The 24,059-nt window shown below is 31.7% G+C and overlaps 1 protein-coding gene and 1 pseudogene across 1 annotated transcript in view; one reads left to right on the top strand and one right to left on the bottom strand.

Annotated features, from left to right (window-relative positions):
• The window catches only part of LOC145239852 (geranylgeranyl transferase type-2 subunit beta-like), a 31,045-nt gene extending 10,987 nt beyond the window's left edge, over positions 1-20,058 (top strand). The window contains exons 2-10 of the mRNA XM_080103410.1: positions 3,260-3,367; positions 4,530-4,727; positions 8,555-8,660; positions 9,588-9,640; positions 10,187-10,297; positions 15,256-15,367; positions 15,823-15,911; positions 19,342-19,416; positions 19,546-20,058. Coding sequence (XP_079959536.1) covers positions 3,260-3,367; positions 4,530-4,727; positions 8,555-8,660; positions 9,588-9,640; positions 10,187-10,297; positions 15,256-15,367; positions 15,823-15,911; positions 19,342-19,416; positions 19,546-19,689 — 996 coding nt within the window. The 3' untranslated portion in view covers positions 19,690-20,058. The remainder of the gene's footprint in view (positions 1-3,259; positions 3,368-4,529; positions 4,728-8,554; positions 8,661-9,587; positions 9,641-10,186; positions 10,298-15,255; positions 15,368-15,822; positions 15,912-19,341; positions 19,417-19,545) is intronic.
• Positions 20,059-22,956: 2,898 nt separating this feature from the next.
• LOC145240507 (U2 spliceosomal RNA) lies at positions 22,957-23,064 on the bottom strand (annotated as a pseudogene).
• Between the last annotated feature and the right edge of the window lie 995 nt (positions 23,065-24,059).

Below are 24,059 nucleotides of genomic sequence, written 5' to 3'. Positions count from 1 at the left end.
GGCTAAGATCATATTGAAGAATGAGCATGCAGTAGAATATCCCATCATTGTATGCAGCTCAAAATAAAGTGAGAGCTTCCCTGCATCCAGCCTACACACTGGAATTGTTTGCTATAGATGTGATGGTCAGGGTTTCATGGCAAGTGATTGCATATGAAGAAAATACTGTGTGCCCTATTCAATAAATTAGGAAATATGAATTGAAAACGAGGTTATGGGTACAATTTTGGCATCGATTTCTTCTCCAGATAATGTGTAAATAAGTCATCAAAATGTCTTTGATCCTGATTGCTCAAAGCAGAACGTTGTCATACATGGAAAACAGTAAAACACTTTGGATTGGTATGATAAAAATTTGCATGGATAATGGAAATTCTACTGATATCAAAGCTACAGTGGTGCGTGAAAAGCCATTAAACTTTAATTTACTGCTTATGATGCCTTGAAACCCATGTGTGATGTTCTTATTAAACAGATTAAAGCAGTAAAGTTTCAGAATTAACCAGAAATCAGTGTCAAATTTAACTTAAGACACAGAACCTGAAGTTCCTCATAGAAGTGGATGGAAGACGGGGAACCAGCTAAGCTACAAAATCGTAGTTGAGTATTATGAACCCAGTGAAATAAGAACTACATACAAAACGTGCTTTGTACATGGATCAAAGATGGAGAATTGATTCTATACTTCATAGAAAAGTATAACCTCCTAAAAACTTGATTCCATTAATGGCAATTGTACAACAGAACAAGTCAAAAGTGAAGTCCATAATGGAGTTGAACCAAAACATGGACATGTTTATGGCAGATGTTATCATCATGCGATTATGACAGATGCTATGATGTCTGTGCTATAAAGCTGCAGAAATTGTATCGGCATGGATCCAATATATCTTGGTTGAATTTCAAAGTTTACTTGGAAGTTTGTTAGTGAATCATTTTGGATGTGCTGTGCCAGTGATGATAATGTTTTACAATGTTTTCCATTTAAAACGTAGCACCACATATAATGAAGTTGATTTTCAGTACTATAGCATTTCATAAAATGATAAAAATGTAAAAGAAGAAATATCATGACAGTGAATATGTGTTATTAAAGCACATAAAAGATAACCTGGTCCAGTTTTTATTTGATTTACGATCACCTGAAATAGATGGTAAATGGTGCTTGTGTATTGAGCCTGGATGTTTGAAATAGAAATGCAGTTTGAGAAGTAAATACTGCTTTATAAAGACACATTTTTTTTTTTTCATGAAAACTTCTGAGGCACTTTGTATGGTGGTGAGCATCATGAAGAGTAGGGCAAGTATAATCACCTAACATTGTGATGACGAGACGACCTATTTATTTGTATGGTGATGGAAACTTTTGTGAGAGTAAAACATTAATCTAGCAATGCTGGACACTATACTGAAAGTTGCATATGCAAAATGACTCCTTTTGCATATACTCCTTCTGTTTCAGACACATTAACAGGTAGAGCCAGGATGTGCACTAAGGCAGAAAGCTTGAATTATCTGCTGCAAAAGGCAGTGTTATCAGTAAGGATTTCTTCTGGTGATTCATGTTGATAAGAAGGTTGGACACTTAAAAAATTGGTTGCCAATATAATCTGTGTATATAACATTGATTATATCGAACTGCAATCTGACCAAGAGACTGATTCAGGTGGCACAAAGATGGTTTTGATGATATAAAAAAGATGAACTTGTACTGTTGGTATTCAGTGCTTTTTTGGAGGAAACACACATGTTAATAAGGATAGACTATTTCAACAGACTTCATGGTGCGAGATGTACATACTGTTTCTGTTTTGCACGACTGGTCAACTGCTTAAAATTCACGAAAATAGTAAAATGAAGAAGGTAACTAGAAGTTAGCATTTGACTTGGACATAACCTATTATAACAGCATTTCCTTGCATATCATAGATTGATAGCATGTCCAGTCAGCAAGACCACAAATTCACAGACTGTAAGCCCATGCAAAGGGATAAACCATCATCCCCTTACTCCACTCCTTGAAAGCAGAGACATTTGTTTTTCTAATTAATTATTTTAAATTGTTAATTTTGACTGAGAATTCATTTTTTTTTTTTCAATCAAGATGACTTCATAGGCTAGAAGAGCTTGATGAGTGGACTTTCTATTCGGTTTCTTGGAGAAATGTTTTCTTTCTAGAAATGATGTTCCTACTCTCACCGGAGAATGTCCTTCTTAGAGTAATCTTTTCTAAGAATACAAAATTACTATCCTACCTTTAAGGTCCCATTGGTAATTTTATTTGGCATTAAATAACTCATAGATGATTGATATGCTGTAAAATAAACCAAACCATAGAGTGCTAGTCTATCTGATTCACAGTATGATGACCCGTGCTATGGCAGGATTCTTCAAGTGTTATTCATCAATGGAATCAGAAGTTGAGGAACATGGCTCAACCAAAAAGCAACATTGTCTTTTGCGGTAGATAATTCAAGCATTTCCTTGATGAATGAAAAATTCAGCTTCAATTGCAATATGTGCATGTACTGTGTGTCGATGACATAGCAGAAGTATAAAAAAAAAAAAAAAAAAGAAAGCAGTTTATACTAGTTGAATCTGAAGGCACAACATGACACCTGTTAATGAAATTTACAATTATCAGGTATGAATCAAAAGGCTCACCAGCACATATTTGCATGATTACAAAGTGCTTAGAATGTATGTCACTACGATCGTCAGTGAGCAGTCTGTATTAGTTGAACCTCATACAGCATAAAGAATTACTGTCTCACTTTTGAAACAATCTTGTTGATAAGTGAAAATGAGAATGAATCATCAAGAAATGAGTTGATGATTAAGACTAACAGTTATTATGAAAGGTTCACTGAGAAAGAAGTTCAAACAGTCCTCCTTCAAAGGAGTACTCAAAACAAAAGATCACATCCAAACTTATTTGTGTATCATAAACAAGGAAGAATGTAGAAGTAGTGAACGAGAAGCCAGAATTTGACAGTGAATGGGGATGAGTGATTTGCTGTATTCACAGTGTTTGTTCATTTTGGATTGGCATCTATGACATCAGTGGGAGAGACAGCATTTTTAACTGAAAAAGGATTCACTTTCTGTTAAACTAACAACATAATTGGGGTTGGTCATTTTTTTATGTTCCTCTCATGCATAATGAATCTCTACTAAAGAAGAATGCAACTGTAACTGAACAAATTAGTTTAATTGGTTAAATATGAAATGATCAATGAGATATTTCTTCTGCTTTCAGGCAACTCCCATGAAGGATGTCGTGATTCCTGAGAAATCGCCAACAACTCTTCTACTACAAAAACATGCTGATTTCATTGCTGCTTACGGTACGAAAAAAGATGACTACGTAAGTATTTTCATTGGAAAGCAATCGCATTCATAGATTGGTGAATAAATTAAATTCACATTTCAATTTGTTCAAGCTACAATAGAAAATGACATTTGATTTTTAACTTTTATTATTGGAGCAGAACATGTTTCGAATGTTTATTCTTTATACACATGGTAAGCAATATTCAAAGCTTGATTTGTCAGCTAAATGGTATTCAGGTCCAACTTTTAAAATCCAGCCAACATAATCTCTATATAAATTTATGTGATGTGTTTATATTTTATTTACTTTCTTTCAAAGAGGTTAGACACAAGGTCAAGTGTGCGTTTGATGAAAATGTTTCTGTGGAACAAAATGGATTTGAACTTAGATACCCGTAAATTTTTAGTTTGTGTTATTACACTTGGCCACCATGTGATCGGTTTATATATTTGTATAAAATGAAATACGCATCAAGTGTGCTTGAAAGCCAAATACAACGTAATATTAGGAAAATAAACAAATATTTTACTTGTTTGAAATTTATCACAAATATATTTCAAAGGTATACTCCATCTTCAGTGTGTTGTTTTCTTTTTTCCTTTTTTCTTTTCTTCTTCCTTGCCATGTGGTAATGTTGGCGAAAGAATCTGTTTGTAAAGAGCCACGCGTTGTATCTAGCAGTTGTATTTTGAAATGCTTGAACTGTGTGTAGGCAACACGAGAATAACGTTAAAGGATGAGAGTTCATATAGAAACGTTTTAATTTGAATAAAATAAAATACGCATCAAGTACGCTTGAAAGCCAAATCACAACATAATATTAGGAAAATAAACAAATATTTTACTTGTTTGAAATTTATTAATAAATATGCTTTCAAGCACACTTGATGCATATTTTATTTTATTCAAAAAGAAAAAAAAGAAATAAAACAACACACTGAAGATGGAGTATACCTCTGAAATATATTTGTGATAAATTTCAATTGGAATATCAAGTGAAGTTTTAACAAAGTCATCTTTTCAACCAAAAGAGAAATTTGTCAAAATGTTTTTCGTGACCATTTGCAATTTATTTCTTGAATATATTATTTTACTATAAAAAAAAATGCTGTCCATCCTAAGAACTTTTTTACTTTGAAACAAAATGGCTATTGACTGAAATCTATAAAATATACTTCTTTTTTCCTTTCTGTAGGAATACTGTATGACAGAGTATCTACGCATGAGCGGCATTTACTGGGGCCTTACAGCTCTTTCTCTCATGGCAAAACTCGACAAAGTTGATAAGCAAGAAGTCTTGGACTTTATCAAAAAATGCCAGCACGAAAATGGAGGATTTGCTGCCAGTCTTGGTCATGACCCTCATTTGCTGTACACACTCAGTGCCATTCAGGTAATTTTTGGGGGGGAAACTCTTTAATCACTTCCTTGCACTCAGCATTCTGAGCATTTGATTGTTGTGGTGGACTGTACCAGGCTACTAAAACGTTTGCTATCAATTAGATCTAGTTGTATGTACTCAGAGTTGCATGTGAATCTTTTTACTTTCGTTTTTGTTAGCTATGTCTTTAGCTTTAGTTTTTAACAAATAGTTTTTTAAGATAGCATTTTGAAATTTAAATTTGATTATATTATTTTTGGAGCCACTAAATTATTAAAATTTTATAAAGCTATGACTAATTATTGTTGTTTTAATTTTTATTTATAAAATTACTGCATTTAAATGAGTTAAAAAAATTTTAATGATTTAATTAAAAAAAATGTTCTATTCCACAGTTTAAAGGTTTCCAAATTCTCTTCAAATCGAAAGGTCATAAAACTAGAATTGGAAGTGAGTAAAGTGTGTGCTGTTGTTCATGGTGAAAACAGAAAGCTAAAGGATGTGTATGAGAAGCCTCCATCACTTTCCTGTGGATTTTTTTCATCAAACATCCATGCAAACCATTATTTATGTTTTAACAAAGCAATTTTGAAATTTCAAACAAAATTATCTCTTTTGATTATTTTTCTTCTACATTGATATTGAAGCTGTCATCTGGATACTATTTTTCTCTGATAGCTGAAATTCATGCTAGAAGGGCAAAAAGACAATTCATCTTAACTGAAAAAATATATTTTACTATCTATGAGTTTATTTCCTAAACTCGAGTTGTTTTTGGTTGTAGGACTTGTACCGGAATTGTCACATTACAAACTTATTTGCTTAAATTGTATGTGACAAATTGTATGCTTAATTTTCTCTACATTTTATTTGTATCAATGTTTTGATGTCATGGGAGGACATTTTCCTCATGAAAGTATTAAGGTATTACAATTTTTTATAATAATTTTCAAAATTATAATTATTACTATTAAAAACATTACATTAAAATTAGGATATAAAAATGTTCTTTTTTTTTTTTTTTTTTTTTTTTTTAAAGAGTTTCTAGAGAGTTCTAAATATAGAATATAAAAATGTTCTTTTTCAAAGTTTTGGAGTTCCATTTTGAGCGTTTCTGGAAGTTTCCATTCTCCAAAACTATAAATAAAAAAAACGCTTATAGCATTAAGTTTTCAGTTAGTCAGTAAAAGAGTCAGATTGAGTCATTAGTAGGGCTGTGACAACAGCATACTCTTTTCATTGTTTTGACTCTTGAGTATATATCCGTTAATATCTTATGTTTTTATATAGACGGATGTGGTTCTTAGTTGATTGATTGTGTCTTATTGTGTCGGATACATACTTGAGAGTCAAAAGAATGGAAAGAATATTCTGTTGTCACAGCCCTAGTAATGACGTCACTCCAGGTTGTCAGATGCCGACTAGATTAACTCTGGTTAATATTTCCTGGGATCCAAATCCGGGCGAAAATAATCTTATAAAAAGAATCAATTACAAGCACCCTCAAAGAAAAACTGGACATTTAGTAATTATAAAAATTTTCTGACATTTTTTCTGACTATTATGAATGAATAATGTTATTATTATTAATAACTGTCTTTTTCTTCGAAACGTAAACTAGACTGAAATAAGAACTTGCTTATCTCCCTTTGATCATTTGTAAATATTTTTGTTTCTTTGATTTTATGTACAATAAATACTTTTTTATTTTTCTTTAAACTCTGAGTTTTAGTTTTTTTTTTTTTTTAAATATCTGTTGCATGTTTAATACCCCTAGAATCAAACATGTAACAGTCTGGCTGAGAGGCCATGTTTGATATCTTAATAAAAGACACATGCAGGAGAGATAACCTAATGCTAGCTCCAAGTGAGTGACTCAAATCTTAGAAGCCATGTCATTTTTTTTATTCATTTGAAACCTGCACATAAAGTGAAAGTTGTGCTTTTATGGCCGTTAGTCTGAATTGATTGCACAGACTTTCATTAGAGCACCACATTTTGGTATATCCAATATGTTCCACATTTTGGTATATCCAATGTGTTCCAGTACAAATTAGTTTCATGTGGAGAACAAAAGTTATTTTGTATTTTCTTTTCTTCTTTTTTCAATTGTAAAATATTTGCCAAGGAACTCCTATAGTTATTTTCTCTCCAAACATTTTTACATTTTAGAGGGTAATTTGGGAAATGAGTTTTAAAATATCTGTTAATTCTTAATTTAACACTGGAATGTTAAATTCTAATTCTGTTCATATTTAATTTCATTGCAAACTTTCTTCAAAAATATGTCTAATAAAAATTCAGTAGTCTATTTTCAATATTGTGTAATGATATTTGGGACACATTTATAATCAAAATTTACAGGGAGAAAAATAAAGATAAATGGACAAATTGAAACTTTTGAAGAATTCCTTTTATTGTATTCCTGTTGAGGAAAGAGAAAGATGCAAATGTTGAACCTTACATGATTTTCAGTTACTGGAAGAACTATTAGTTACTGAGATATCAGGCTTTAAATCAATGCCTTTTATAATGTTAAAATAGCTATTTCCTGTACTTTAGCTTGGATGAGTTAGGTTATATATATTTATTCTAAACAAGCATTGTAAGTACAAATTCTTTTCTTAATTTTGTGACGCCCACATGCAACTAAATATGTCTCTTCTCAAAGAGTTTTTTTTTTTTTTTTTGTAAAATAAATTTTCTTATTTATATCAAGCAAAACCATTTTCATTTTTCATTTTTCTTTTTCTCTTCCCCTTTTTATTTTATAATGCAGGTTACTTTCTGAAAGTCAAATTTATATAAAAATGTATAAATTTTCAACATTTACTTATTTAGAATTGTCTTAACTTCAAATCCCTCTAAATCACAGATTACATGATAAGATCCAAGCAATGAGATATGGGGACAGATGAAACTTGGATCAAACCATGACTCGGCAATCTTATGCATCAGGTCAATTATGTCTAAACTTTATTGTCAAGTAAGATGTAATATCATTTAACTTTTACCATGCAATTACCAGGTCTTGACTGCCATCTTTTTTACTAATGGTTAGATTGGATTGCTTGAAATGAAGGAATAAATATGGACAATGTGTTGGATAAATATACTGCTGCCACATCTGGGAAAATGCTACTAAAGCACTTTTTCTTGCCTCAGCAGAGTTTAAAATCAACCACAACCTAGTGGGTGATGATTTCTTCTGTTCTCTGCAGCCTTTTTCTCAAAGAAGCGACATTGCTAGTTTTTTTCTACTTTATAGTTACTTTCATGAAAAGTGTTTTATTGGACTTCAATCTCTGGTTCTTCCTTATAAAACTTGACTTCTTACCACCACTTCATAGAACATTTCTTTTTTTTTATATGCTTAACATCAAACAGAATTTCCATGAACAGTTTCTTTCCAATAATTTTTCCATCCGTGTAACACATTGTCACAAGTGTGTTGCCCTGCAGATTATAGCATGGTCCTCTTCAAATCATGTGTCAATAAATGTTTGTCATAAACTCTCATTTTGTTCATATTATGAATTGTCATTAATCCTCTTATAATATTCTTCATCGTTCAACCCTTAATCTATCAATATCATTAACCTTTATCTTTGAATGGCTTTTAGCCTTGATAAGTGGTGCCTCTTTTGAAAAGCAAAAAAAAATTCAATTCTGCAAACAATCATCACAGGTTGATTATAAATTGTAACTGCTATTTCAAAATGACCTTTTGCACTTATTCATAAATTGTTAATTTGAACCAAAAACACTTTTCTTTTCATATTTGAGCAATTTGCTGTAAGAGATGAGCTTGAATATTTTTTTATCTTTTCTATTTCTAGATCTTGTCACTGTATGATGCTGTGGACTGCATCAACACCGATAAAGTTGTTGAGTATATAAAAGGGTTGCAACAAGAAGATGGCAGCTTTGCTGGAGATAAATGGGGTAAGTTATTGTTGTTTATTCAATACTAATCCTCTTGTATGTATAAAGGACTAAAATGGTATACTTTGCTACTTTGGGGGGGGGGATTATATTTATCCTTTTCCTTTAAAGAGGTCTTCCAAAGGGCATGAAATATATTTACATTTTTGTTTCTTTCTGATGAATTTCAAAACAAAATTACACAGGAAGGAGATTCTCCCAGTTTGATTAAATTTTGATTTTTAAATTATCAAATTAGAGTTTAACTTCGCAAAAATAAAAATAAAAAATTCCCAAGCATTAATTTTGTAAACTTTATTTTCATATAGCTTTGCCATCGCAGTCAATGTTTCATTTATTTCATTACATTATTTGGGAGAAATTATTTTGGGATTTAAATTAGATTTATGTACTAACAAAATTTATATATTTAAAAAATTGAACAAATGTCGAACATTAGAAGAAAAAAATATTCTGCCAAGTTTTCTAAGCCCATAATTTCAATTGTATGATTTATATTTTTTGAATTTTTACCATAAAAATGCATTTTTGATTGATTTGTTTAAAATCATTCCATTTTCAAGGTTATTTGTCTTGTCATGCGATCTTGAGGTCAAATGTATTTTAAATCCAATCAGAATTTACATTGCCTCAATTTGAAAACACTGTTACTAATTTGGTAGGACCTTGGCTAAACAGCAATTTTTGTAACTTTAACCATGTGAGCAAGATACTATTCTGTTGGGGGAAGAGGAATCTGAGTGATGTCAGATAGTTGGCAGACAATTGTTGATCTTTTCCTCAGGATGTATTGAGGGCTTTTTAGGATAACTACTCACCAGGTGTGGGTGATATCAATAAAAAACAGTTAATTTTATGTTCAGGTATGGAAATGTATGTGTTCAAGTGCATAAAAAATTTTTAATTTTTTGTTTTCTTTCATTTCAGGTGAAGTGGACTCTAAATTTTCCTTTTGTGCCGCGGCCACATTAGCTTTGTTAGTAAGTTAAACAAACTTTTTCACACTTGAACTTCATTTTTCTTTGGAAGTAGAATGGATTCAGCATTCTGAATTCCATCAAGTTTGTTGTGTCCACAATTAGTTTGCATGTTTGGTTAAGTATACTGAGTAAAGACGAAAAAGGTATTTTCCCTCCTGTTTTGTTTATAACTAAGCACATACCTCTACATGAAACTAGCTTTATGTCTAATTTTACCCTCATGGATAAGCAGTAAATACAGACAAATTAAATTTCACAATAAAATTGTATGTTTGATTTTTAAAAAGTAAACGTGTTATCTTTATTTACTTTAATATAAATTCTGTCTGAAGAAAAAATCTGATTCCCAAATGACTTTAAAATAATCTGACTCTTGCAAAAAATTTCCAATTTCAACTCACAAATGACAAATCAGCTGTAAAAACTCCAACTCACAAATATTAAAAAAAAGAAATGACTCCAACTCCCAATAAAATTACTGTCTTTGGTTTTGCACCTAAGTATTTTTCTATATTTATTTTCTTAATTACTCATTTCCTTTTTTAGGGCAAACTTGATGTTCTTGATCTTGAAAAAACTGCTGAATTTGTATTATCATGTATGAACTTTGATGGTGGATTTGGTAGTCGTCCAGACAGTGAGTCTCACTCAGGACAGGTAAGGGCTCCCCAGTTATAAACATTGTTTACTTTGCTACGTCTGCTATGGCTGTCAGGTAAGAAAAAATGTTTCTGTGCCAAGCCAGATTCATTCATAAATTTGTCTTTATAATTCTGGCATGTTTTTCTAGTTTAAAAACACATTTGTTAATTAGTATATCAGTCAGTATCGTATCAAATTAAATTTTTCAATTTTTATTTGTTTTTTGCCTTTTCGAAAGGGGAGGGGGGGGCTCTAGTATAACAATTTCTTAAAATACATACAAAAATACAAACTTCTTCATTACTATTAGATATGTTACCCTGAATATATCGGTCAAAAAGTACTGGTGAACTGATATCTTACTCACATGTGAGCAACAAGTTTATTGGCAAATCATCTACATATTAATTTGTCTTTCACATTTTTTTTTTTTTTTTTTTTTTGTTGATAAAAATATGAAAGACTAAGTGGAGGGAAAGAATATATTTTCACAAAAAACAACATAAAACAATTTTTTTTCTTGAAATTAAAAATCACATCATTTCATCAACTATGTTCAGTAAATAATATGAAACTTTATATATAATTAAACATTAACGCAAAAAAAATCAAAGACTTTTCAGCAATTTTCATTGTGAATTCAATTCAACTTTTTAAGAAATTAAATGGTATTTAAAACTGATTTTAGTACATTAATTTCAAAACTTTGTAATTTACATGTGTCGAGTGAGTGCAGCTTGGATTATTCTCATCTTGGTTGTTATTTTTATAACCTTTCGGCCAGGGGAACATCTGATTTTCTTCAAGTGCATCTTTTCAAACTTGGGAATATTTGTCAAACTCAAGAACCTATACAGATGTTTCAACTGTCTCTTTATCAATGGGATTTTTTGTTCAGTTAGCCATGATTGGGTAGAAATGTTAATTTTATATACTATTTTTAGTTATCATTCGTAGGATTGAACTTCAACCTTTATAAAATTCACTGAAACTTATTGTCGGCCAATATTTTGAATTTATGCTACAGCTTTATGTGCACGATTCTTATATGAATTTTGCCTTAAATGCAATCTTGTTTAGATGTGTAATATTCTTATCTATTACTATACAGTTTATATTTATATATCTATATATCTATAAAAGTGAACATGTCTGTGGGTGTGTCTGTGTACATTTCCCTATGCAATAACTCTGTCAATTTTAAGTCTACAGTCTCGAAATTTGATATACAGGGTACTGAGATTTGGGAAAATCTTTCTGATCGGTTTTCAGTTAGAAATTTGGTTGTTAAGGGGACCTTTGAGAACTCTACCAAACTCCTCCGACAATTTTGGGTTTAAACACTTGAAATTTTAGATATAGGTTCCTTGGACATAGATCTAACTTAATAACTTGATTTGAGCCCAAAACAATAAATGTTAAGGGGTCATAATACAGGTCAAAGTTTAAAAAAATTGATCGCTTTTTTTTTTTTTTTTTTTTTGCTCAACATACACCTCCAAACACCCGGGCAATGCTGGGCTGAAATGCTAGTATATATATAAAAAAGTGAAATTGTTTGTATGTGTGTACATTTCCCTACCAAACTACTGTCAATTTTCAGTCTACAGACTCAAGATTTGACATAAGGGGTATTGAGATTTTGGAAAACCTTTTAAATCGGTTTTCGTCCAGAAATTTGGCTGTCAAGGGGTCAAAGTTCAACAATTTGACTTTTGAAAACTCTACTTAACTCCACCGCCATTTTGGATCTAAACAGTTGAAATTTTAGATGTAGGTTACTTGGACATGGATCAAACTTTTTAATTTGATTTGAGCCTAAAATGTTAAGGGGTCAAAATTGGGGTTAAAGTAAAAAAAAAATTGACCTCTGCGATCTTTACCAAATTACTCAGCCAATTTTTGGTTTAAATATTTGAAATTTTACATAAAGTGTATTCAGACATAGGGTAAGCTTTTTAATTGGTTTTTGGCCAAAAATTTGGCTGCCAAGAGGTCAAAGTTCAAAAGATTTGACCTTTGGAGTCTCTAGCAAACTATTCAGCCAATTTTGGGTCTAAACACTTGAAAATTTACATAAAGGGTATTCAGACATGCAGCAAGTTTTTAAATCAGTTTTGGGGCAAAAATTTGGCTGTCAAGAGATCAAAGTTGAAAGAGTTGACCTTTGTAAACTACCAAACTCTTCCGCCAATTTTGGGCCTAAACACTTGAAATTTTAGATGTAGGTTACTTGAACATGAGTCAAACTTTTTAATATATATATATATATATATATATATATATATATATATGCACATAAAGTTATGAACAGTTCATAGGGCCTGAGCAAAACCGGGCTGAACTGCTAGTATGCATATATATATATATGATGATGATGATTGCTGCATCTTTCCAGATGATCACCATCACATTGAGTTCTCCCAATCTTGTTGTCCATGACATCTCAGATAACTCTGCACTCCTGCTGCAGATTTGCACATCTTGAAGCAGATGTGACATACAAATTGAGCAATTTCCACTAAGTTGACTTCTCTGGAGGTTGAAGTGTATTCCTATGAACAATCACATGTCTTCTCAAACCAACAGTAGACTTGCAAACTTTGCTGCATGTTAAACAGATCATTTGGTTTGGACTAATAGGTGCAAAGTTGACCTGGAAAGGAGTTTTGCGCAACTTAAGATGGTTGACATAGCCAGCTTTTGACAAAAGCACTCGTTCACAAGTGTCACATTTCTAGCTCTGTGTGTCATGGTTAAGACCATCAATTAAACCTTTGTGAAACTCTCGCTTCAGATTGCTGTGGGCCTGCTTTCTTTTCTCTGGAGCATCACAACTTTCATGTACAAGCTTTCGCCACTTCAACCTTTGCAGAATAAGTTCTTCTCATGTGTCGATGTCGATTTGTAAGACTTTCAAATCATTCTTTGTAGAGTCCCTGAACCTCTTTCTAGGCTTGTGTTGAGAGCACTTGCCATTTTCTAGCTCCCCATAAAAAATTTGTTTTGGAACCTACAATCTTTCATTCAAACCAGGTGGCCTACCCAACGCATGTGAGATCTGATTACAAGGGTCTCAACACTTTCACAAGGACTTCAGTATCGGGTACTTGTGCTTGCCACTTGATGTTTAAGATACGTCTCAAGCATTTCTGGTGAAATCGTTTAAGCCATTTAATGTGCCTCTGATGCAATGTCCATGTCTCTGATGAATACAACAGTGTGGTTAGCACACAGGTCTTGTAAACGCAGATCTTAGTCTTGTCTGTGATGCCACAATCAAACCACACTCTCTTCTCCAACTTTCCAAAAGCTATCAATGCCTTCTAAATTCGTCTGCGGATTTCAGTATCAAGACAGCCATCCCTCGACAGAGAACTGCCAAGGTACACAAATGAATCAACTACTCCCAGTCTAGCACCACAAATTATGATGCTTGGCTCCACATATGTCTGGCCCGGTGCAGGAGTAAACATCACCTTTGTTTAAGACAGACTGATCCTCAGACCAAAGGAAGTGCAGGAGTCAGCAAAGCTATCCATTCTATGCTGAAGCAGCTACATTAAATAGATGTCAACTCTACTACATAACCAAGTTACCTGAATATTGATTTTTTTGATAAAAGTTTGAAAATAAAGCTGTGGTATTGTTTTCTTTAAGGTGACAAATTTGTTGTTCCACCCTGTGTGTGTGTGTGTGTGTGTGTGTGTGTGTGTGTATATATATATATATATATATATATATATATATATATATATATAATTTATTTATGTTAGTGTGCAGTATAGTGCACCGATTGTTCCCTGGAGGATCATCTAATGCTGTCTAAAGAAGGTTCTTTGTCACAAATTTGATCAAGTTTTATTAAGATGATCGTTGAAACGTTAGCCCTCTCTAGTGATATATAGAAGAACTGGTACGGCAAAGAAACTGCTTGTTGATTATACATATATATATATATGTGTGTGTGTGTGTGACTTGCTTTCTGTATGTGTCTGCTTGCCTGAACATTATACATAGAATTTTATTCTCTTTTCTTTCCCGTGATAATTCTTGATGATCAAGTTAAAGGTGACTTTAAGACTGGCTTTAATCGGTAGTAATTATCACTTTCTATACCAATAATTACATAAATATGAAATACTAGTATCTGTAGGTAAAAAACAATATTTATTAATTGCTAGAGGAAGTTACTGTGTCTTGCCGAGTCGTAAAATGTGCTTAAATATATTTTAATTCATGCAGATTTTGTATTTATTATTACAGAGCCAATTCTCTTTTGAATATTATATTGTACCTAATATGTAATACTGATTTCAGAAGTTTTTAAAAAAATGACTTGGGTGCCATCAGTTAGAACCAAAACCAAAACATTTAGCGCTCGAGAGATAGGTAAGAAAGATTTAACAACTTGTAGAAATGAATTTAATTTGGGCATGCGCAGAAATAAGCAAAGCTATGTCAACAAGTTGAAATGAACAGTTTGCATTTCAACTTGCTGATATATGTCTGTATGTGTTACAAAGATTTTAGTCACTATAAGCACTCCTTGGTGTATCATTATTTCCTGTTAATTTCAATGTTATGTGACTGGTAGATTAAGAGTTCATCAGTTAAATATTTATGCATAGACACACACACATATATATATATATATCTACTGTTTTATATATATAGAAAATGTTCATTGCATATATAAAAATGTTATATGCATATATTATTAATATATATAGAAAATGTTATAGTATATATTATTAATATATATAGAAAATGTTACATGCATGTATTATTACTATATATAGAAACTGTTATATGCAAATATTATTAATATATATAGAAAATATGTGCAAATATTATTAATATTTATAGAAAATGTTATATGCGTATATTATTGTGTTATAGTCAAAAAATATAAATCATCATTTCTCATCTAAAAAATTCAGAAACAAAATACATTTTTTTCTTTTTCTCAGATTTACTGCTGTGTTGGTTTCTTATCGATAATTGGACGGCTTCATCATATAAATGCTGATATGCTGGGTTGGTGGCTGTGTGAACGGCAATTACCTTCTGGTGGACTTAATGGTAAGAAAGAAAAAAAATATTTGAAAATTTGTTCATTTGAACAATGGCAGAAATGATTGAGAAAATTCATTCACTTTCTGCAAATGATGCACAAGTTTTAAGAATGTTAAAACAGAATATAAAGTTTAGAAAATGGTAGCATTGGATGTACATTCCTTTTTATTAATATTTTCAGTAATTTTATCTTCAACGTTTATCATATTTTAGAAATCTGCCTGATTTTATTTTATATAGTCAAGCAATTCTTTGATTTAAGACTAACATTTAGTCATCTTTTAATACAAAACTGAGGTCTTATTTTGTTGACATGTTATAAGATTCTTACATCAAGTGGCTTTATACAGTGTCTAGAGTGATTTCCATAAAAAGTAGGCAGAAATTGAATTGTGTGATAAATTGATCAGAATAATTTTTATTGGATTATAGAAAGTTTTTTTTTTGTTTTTGTTTTTCAGGACGGCCAGAGAAATTGCCAGACGTTTGTTATTCTTGGTGGGTTTTATCTTCCTTAAAAATCATTGGACGGCTGCACTGGATTGACAAAGTAAGACAAATCAGTTGCAATTCAAAAGCTTTGGTAAAACCTTTTGCCATTTTAAGTCTCTCTAAAGAAGATAATAAAACCATAATACTTGTTTTATTAAAAAGTCTTTTAAAACTTTATCCGGTTAATCATTAAACCGAGGTGAAAAAGAAAAACAATCATTTTTCAAGAGAAAAAAATCTTCAAAAAAATGCCTGAAGTTAAACATTATAAAAAAAGAACCTTTGCGGTGCGAATAAAAACTGGTGTAAGGTAACAATCTCACATTGGCCTAAAAATGTTCCGATAAGACCAGGTTGCATATTTTAGTTAAAAAATAAGTAATAATGGAAAGGTTTTGATGAAATTTTTATTTTTAGAAAATATATTTTACACAAAAATAATAATAAATAAAATGTTATTGTTTAACAGGGGTTTGTTTTCACTGTTTTTAATTTTGTTTTTAGTATTATAAAAATATATTTCTGAAATATTTATTGATTTCTTTATTTAAAAAAAAAATAGAAAAAAATGTGTTAAATATTTTTTTTTTGTTTCGTAGTTGGGTTTTTTTTTTCACTGTTTTTGTTATTGTTTATTAAGTGCAATCTGGGTACTTGCAAAAACTGTCCTCACCTGTACCGATTTCACTTTTCTACATTTTGGACATTTCCAATAGTAGCAGTTGACTGAACACTTACTGCATTGGAAATTCATTTTACTGATTGGCAGACATGCCGAACAGTTGCATGAATTTGCAATCAGTCCATGGCTGCGAACCATTCTAAAGTGTTTTTTCCTCTCGGTTTCCCTGATTAATCTTTGTAGAAAATAATCAGGCACACGCACTCCAGCTGGAGTTAGAACTTCTTCCAATGTACAGTGCATATTTGTATTCACTACTGTAGATTATACTAACTAAATTTAAAATAAAATAAAAAATAATGAAGCAGCATTACCGGAAATAAAATATTCAACAGAATAACAGTATCATCAGAAATAAAATATCTTCATAGAAATTTCCTGAAGTTAAGAAAATATTTTTATTACTTTTCATAAAATACATTTTTTTAAATATGTGTATATATACAGAAATCAATAAATACTTAATTTTATTCTAAATATGCAAAAAAATATTCAAGTATTATTTTTGTAAAATATATTTTCTAAAAATAAAAATTTGATCAAAACCTTTCCATTATTTATTTTTAACTAAAACATGCAACCCGGTTTTGTTGTGGCTTAATGGAAGAACATTTTTAGACCAATGTGAGATTTTCATCTACCATGGGTTTTTACATGCACCGGAATAGTTCTTTTTCCGTTATGTTGATTATATTTGAAAAGACTGCTACTAAAACCATCACTTTTATATCTCAGATCTGCCCTGAAAATTTATTTTTTAAATAGTCCAATTTATGGAGTGTGTACTAGATGTTTAGAATCTCAATTCAATAAAAAAAAAATTTAATTTAAATTTTACTTGCATCATGATACAAAAAACACTTTTCACACTTTTAAATTTATTTTTTAGGAATATAATTTTCTGGGCTAATTATGAAGTCTTAGAAATGAGAAAAATAAAATGATCTTTAAAACGAACTTTGAAATGATTTATCTTAAAAATAAATAGAAACGGTTGAAATTATTTTTATAATTTTCTCATTTCCCAAATTTCATAATATTCAAAATTAGAGACTTTCTGAAAATGATATTCTCAAAACAGTGGAAAATTTCTAAAGCAGCTAAACATGAAAATAGTTAAAGTGCTAATGTAGTCTAATACAGACGCAACACAGCATGACTGATTTCTGTAATTCTAACATATATTAAGTGAAATAAAATAAAAATAACTATGCAACCAAACAGCCAAGATTTTTCTATCTTATTTGTTACATGTCAATCAGGATTCCTCTGTATGATGTCGTATGACACGTTAATTTAATCTAAATTTTTAGTTGAAATTTCTTACTTTATTATTTAATCTAATTTAACAGGAAATTTCTTTTATTACGTTATTCTAGCACTCTTATGCCTAATAATAATACAAATTTGACAATGGGTACCACTTCACAAATTTAACTATTTGAAAACATGAACAGATGTTTTTTTGTTTTGTTTTTTTTTTTTTTCATAAAGTTCTCATTATGAAGGAGCACTGATATCAGGGGACATTAAAAAAAATAGGATGCTTATAAGAAGTAATAAAACATAACAGGACTTAATTCTCCATAATCCTACTACCTCTTGGTATTAATTTCCTTACAAACATTTTTGCAAAGTTGTTATAAAACTGGAACAAAACCATCACGTTTGTGCACGTTTACATTCCAAGACAAAACTATTTTAAATAAAATAAAACAGATTTATAATTAAGTTTATAAGAAATATTTCGGGTTTGTATTATTGTACACACAAAGTTGTAAAAAAAAACGAATATATAACAAATAAATTTTATCAAAGGCAAGATAAGTTACTTTTCTACCTAACTGGATATGTTTTAGTGTTTTTATTTAATGTAACATGTTTATTCAGCTTGAAAAACAGTGTTTACCGATGTATTGGAAAATTAAAAATGGCACCCAATTCTCACTTTGACATGGTAAGTTTGGGAAAAGGAGTTAAAAATAAAAAATATACAAAATACTGTTAAAAACACACCGAATATATGTCAGTAACGAATATATCACAGTAACGTATATTGAGCGAGTTTCTAACAGTATTTTGTCTATAACTCCTTTTCCCAAACTTACCGTGTCAAAGAGAGAGTCAGGCGCCATTTTTAATTTTCCAATACATCGGTAAACACTGTATGTTTTTTGAGCTGAATAAACATGTTACATTAAATAAAAATGCTAGAAAATTATCCAGTAAGTAACTTATCTTGCCTTTGATAACATTTATTTGTTATATATTTGTTTTTTGACAACTTTTTCGAATCTGTGTACAGTAATACAAACCCTAAATATTTATTGTGCAATCATTTCTTTCTCGACAGATATTGAAAATAAATTACTTTTTTGTTCATTTCAAAATTACAAAAAAATTCATCAGAATATTTTTGTAATTTTGTTTTTTATAAACATCAATCAGCATCCAGTTTTGGTTGCAAGTGTCCCGAACTCTGTGATGTGTTGATATTGGTCATGTTGCAAGCGAGCAAATCACTCGAGCTTCCTCAGTCTACCATACTCCTTAACACCTGGGATATCCAGACGTATTATGGAGTTGATGCAAATGGTGGCATGCTGTACCATGTAAAACTATTTAAATCACAGAGCATTTAAGGCACCCATAACCTCACCAATACTAAGTTTTTAATCAGCATCGTTGAATGGATCCTTTCCTTCAGTTTATTTATTGTCTTTTTTCTTTTTTAAATACAGTCTGCTTTTAAATTTATTTCCCCACCCTACCCCCACATACACACCGATTTGTTTAACTTTTTCAGGGTAAACTGGTACAGTTTATTCTTGCTTGTCAGGATGATGAGACTGGCGGCTTTGCAGATCGACCTGGAGACATGGTAAGTTATCAATATTTTCATGTCTCTTATTGTCTCGCAATCTAAATCGATCATGATTGATGATCGAATGAAATAAAACTGAATTTATTAATGAAACTAATTCCGCACAAATTTCCTTTTCTTTTTTAGGTGGATCCATTCCATACGCTGTTTGGCCTGGCTGGACTTTCGTTGCTTGGAGATAAGTCCATCAAATTAGTGAACCCTGTTTTCTGTATGCCACAAGAGACTATTGACAAACTTAACATTCGAGTGCACTTGTTGACCCTTTGACCTTTTAACCAACTAGGATTCTACTAATCATTCCTGCCCTCAACTCCCTTCCTCTTTCATTTCTAATTTGGCATTCCAATCAATCAGATTGGAATGAAATTGACTTTTCAATTGTTTTACTTGTTGTTTATTTGTCTGTTTTACTACTCTCCACCTCAAAATTTCCACCCCACATTTCAATTTTTATGTATACACAATAACCTGGAAGAAAAGACAATTCAGTTGGACAATGCAACAAATTTTTTTGACCCAGCTTGATTGATTTTTTTTTTTTAATGGGTTTTCTCATGTTAATTTATCTGAACAATTTTGTTTTCAATGTTTGTATATCAGCTTATATAAAAGAACAATACTATAAAACAAAATCGACTTCAAGTTTTCGTTTTCATTATTACATTGTAAACCTGAAGTTCATGAATGCTAACTAAGAAAAGAATGCATCAATTTTGTTCGTTTAAAGATCAAAAATGCTATTTAAAACTTAAATGTGACAAGGTGAAAAAATTAAATGCATTTAAAACTAGTAATAAATGTCAATCATGTGACACTGCAAATTACTCTCAAATCTGTTTTTAGCCAAGGCTAACTACTGTCAACTACTGTCTAGATTGATGAAACATGCCTATATATATAAAAGAGAAAATGTATGTATGCATGTGTGTTCACTTTTTGTGTATGTCTACAAAAGGCTTTTTTGTTTCCCGTGATTCTCGGTTGGCTCACTCCTTCTTAAAACTTTTTATATGCTGTCTAAATAATAATATCTACGACTAAGGAACTCGGGTCGCAGGTATCTTTAATTTACCCAACTTTTACAAGCTATTTTCGAGATATTTTTTGATCACCGTATAGCAGGGAAAACAGAAACTGGCTTCCAGCACAAAACTAGGTCAAATATCACGCGACTTAACGTTCTCGCACCTGCTAATTTCGCTTTATAAACGTCAACTTAACACACTTATCAATTCATCTATTCCTGTGGTCGAGATGGTTAGGTCGCAGGTTTTTTTTTCCATTTCCTTTCCACCTCCGTGTCAAAGGTTCGGGGTTCAAGCCTACCTTTCTACTAAAACTTTTTTCTTTTACACCTCCAAACACCCGGCCAACGTTTTTTTTTTAACAGGGTTGTTTTGATCTACCTCCCCTCCCCAACACACACACACACACACACCTCAAAACACCCAGGCAACGCCGGGTACCCCCCCGCTAGTCTATATATATATAAAAGGCAAAATGTGAGTGTGTTTATATGTCCGCTAAAAACTTTCGACAGACAGAACAAAAATTAACAAACTTGGTATCATATTGAAGCTCGACCCTCCGGACAACAAATATCGAAATTTTGGCCCAAAAGGACACCTCTGAGTGTACCAGCCGACCCTTTTTCTGCAGGGGGGGGGGGGCAAAAAAGTGATATTTTAACGTTAAACATTACGTAATTTTAAATCGATCCCAAAGATATTTATAAGTACCAAAAAAAACCGGGCCCCAACTCTCCCACATAAAGTGTACACGGGGCCCTTTTTTTTTTTTTTGCGTCACCCTGTATTTAAAAACCACTGAGTCATGTCACGTGATCTTAACGTCAGCAAGCTGTAATGGCGACATTTGTATTAAGAGACTGTTAGTATCGCACAAATTAATATATTATCTTACATGATATGAAAATGTTTCCAACATGATTAACGGGTTAAAAATAGCAAATATACGAGAGTATAGCGAAAAATGTCAGGAAAAAATGATAAGGAAAAAAAAATTAAGCTTAAAAATATTCACTGATTACAAGACCGATCGTTATATTTACGCTAAAATATAAACAGCCATTTTCTTTTTTGTATTAACACACTAGCGGGGGTACCCGGCGTTGCCCAGGTGTTTGTAGGTGTGTGTGGTGGTAAATAAAAAAGAAACTGGGGGGGGGGGGGATCGAACCCGAAGCCCTGAGGTGAAGTTTAAAAATAAAATCGGCCAGCCAGAATGAGTTAGTGAAAGATGTTTGAATTTATTTAAGTAAGAACCAAATTGACAGGTGCGCGCCCGGAAGTTGTCAAGCGTTACAACGACGACGTCAATGACCAGGTTTGTTTGTTATAAGCGAAGTAAAAAAAGAAAACAACGTTTTAATTAAGTGGGGGGGGTAATCAAAACATCGACAAAAAAAACTAACGTAAGGCAAACGAACGATGAAAACAGAAAAACGAACACGTGAAAAATGGCTTAAATAAGCCTGTTTCGATATTAAAATTTAAAATTCGGTGGGTACCTGGGTGTTTTTGGGTGTGTGGTCAAGGGTGGATAAGCGAAGTAAAAAAAAAAAAAAACAGAAAAATGAAGGTTACGTGAAAAATGGCTTAAATAACACTGGTTCAATATTTAAATTTAAAAAATCGAGAAAAAAAAGACATCTCACACCACGATTCGAACCCAAAAAGTTTAGATAACGAACCAATGCGCTAATCAACTGACCTAATGTTAAGTTTTTCAACTATCAGGTCATGACGTCATCTGGCGCATGCATAGAACCACTCGTCGTCACTAGAAGACCGTTTTTGTTGACCCCCCCCCTAGAAAATTGTCGATTTCGGGATGGAAAAATGAATGTTTTTGGCCAATTTTTCGAGCGAAGGATGGGGCTTCGATATGATACCGTGTTTGTGAATTTTCGTTGTGTCTGTCGAAAGTTTTTAGCAGACAGACAAACATACACACATACATACATACATTTTCGCTTTTATATATATAGATGACCTCCTACCTCTGTTAAACTGGAGGGGGGGTTGATTACTTGTATAATCGGTGTTACATTTCTTTCGCTAAACATTTCATTACCGGGTGACATTTGTTTTTCTAAAGCTGGACATGCCAGGCATTAACGCCTTCCTATTTTCAAATGACGTTTGTTTCTCTAAAGCTAGACATGCCAGGCATTACCGCCTTCTTATTTTCGCATTAGATTAATATACAATCATTGTAAAATATGGAAGTGACCTCCCTTGGATGTAGCTTCATTGTCAAATTTCATTAGAATAATATATAATCATTGTCATAATATGAAAGTTACCTCCATTGGATGTAGCTTTGTTGTCCGATACCATTAGATTAATATACAATCATTATTATAATATGGAAGTGACCTCCCTTGGATGTAGCTTCATTGTCGAATTTCATTAGAATAATATACAATCATTATTATAATATGCGAGTGACCTGCCTTGGGGTTTAACGTCATTGTCAAATACCATTAGATTAATATACAATCATTGTCATAATATGTAAGTGGCCTCCCATAGATGTAACTTCATTGTCGAATACCATTAGATAATAACTAAGAACAGATACTTCACTTTGATCTTAGCCAAAAGGCCAAGAAAAAAAAGATGCAAAATATATATTTATTGTATACTACATTGAGACAAGATGTCATATTCCAAACATCACACATCGCTAAACTGTTGATTCCAAATTCTAAAATAAAAACATTATTATTCAGAAAGCCATTCTTAGTATTGGAAGGTTAGGTTTTTATGAACAATAATTGTTATAATATGTAAGTGATCTTCCTTGGATGTAGCTTTGTTGTCGAATTCCATTAGATTAATGTACAATCATTCTTATAATATGCAAGTGACCTCCCTTGGGTGTAGCTTCGTTGTGGAATACCATTAGATTAATATACAATCATTGTCATAATATGTAAGTGACCTCCCTTAGATGTAGCTTCATTGTCGAATACCATTAGATTAATATGCAATCATTGTAATAGTATGCCAGTGAACTCTCTTGGATATGGCTTCATAGCTGGATATTTGTACTAGTATAATACCCAACGTAGCTGGTGATTGTATAAGAAAGGTGGATATATGTACTAACAAAATACTTGACGTTGCCTGGGATTGGATGAGATAGGTGGGATGTTTCCTAGGAGAATACCTGGGATCGGATAAGATAGGTGGATATTTGTGCTAACAGAATACTCCATATAGGAAGATGGGGCGATTATGTCGTAAAATCATGAAAAATTATTGTCCAAATTAGTAACATATCCCAGAATTATGAAAAATGATGAAGTGTGTGTTATTTGATTGGTGTGTTTGTAATGAAATAACTAGCCTGACAATGACTCATATGTATTTTTTTGTAAGAGGAAGGGGATTATGTGGGTTAAATAATGAAATATGATTGTCGAAATTAGTAACATATCCAAGAATTATGAAAAATGATAAAATGCGAGTTATTTGATTGGTGTGCTTGTAATGAAAAACCCCCAGCCAGACAATGTCTAAAGTTATTTTAGTAAGAGGAAGGGGATTATGTGAGTTAAATCATGAAAAACGATTGTCGAAATTAGCAATATATCCAAGAAATATGAA

Source organism: Euprymna scolopes, chromosome 19, assembly GCF_053919585.1.
Source record: "Euprymna scolopes isolate OS-2025 chromosome 19, ASM5391958v1, whole genome shotgun sequence".
Classification (NCBI taxonomy): Eukaryota; Metazoa; Mollusca; class Cephalopoda; order Sepiida; family Sepiolidae; genus Euprymna; species Euprymna scolopes.
The sequence above is the reverse complement of the archived record's forward strand: the minus strand, read 5'-3'. Positions and strand labels throughout refer to the sequence as shown.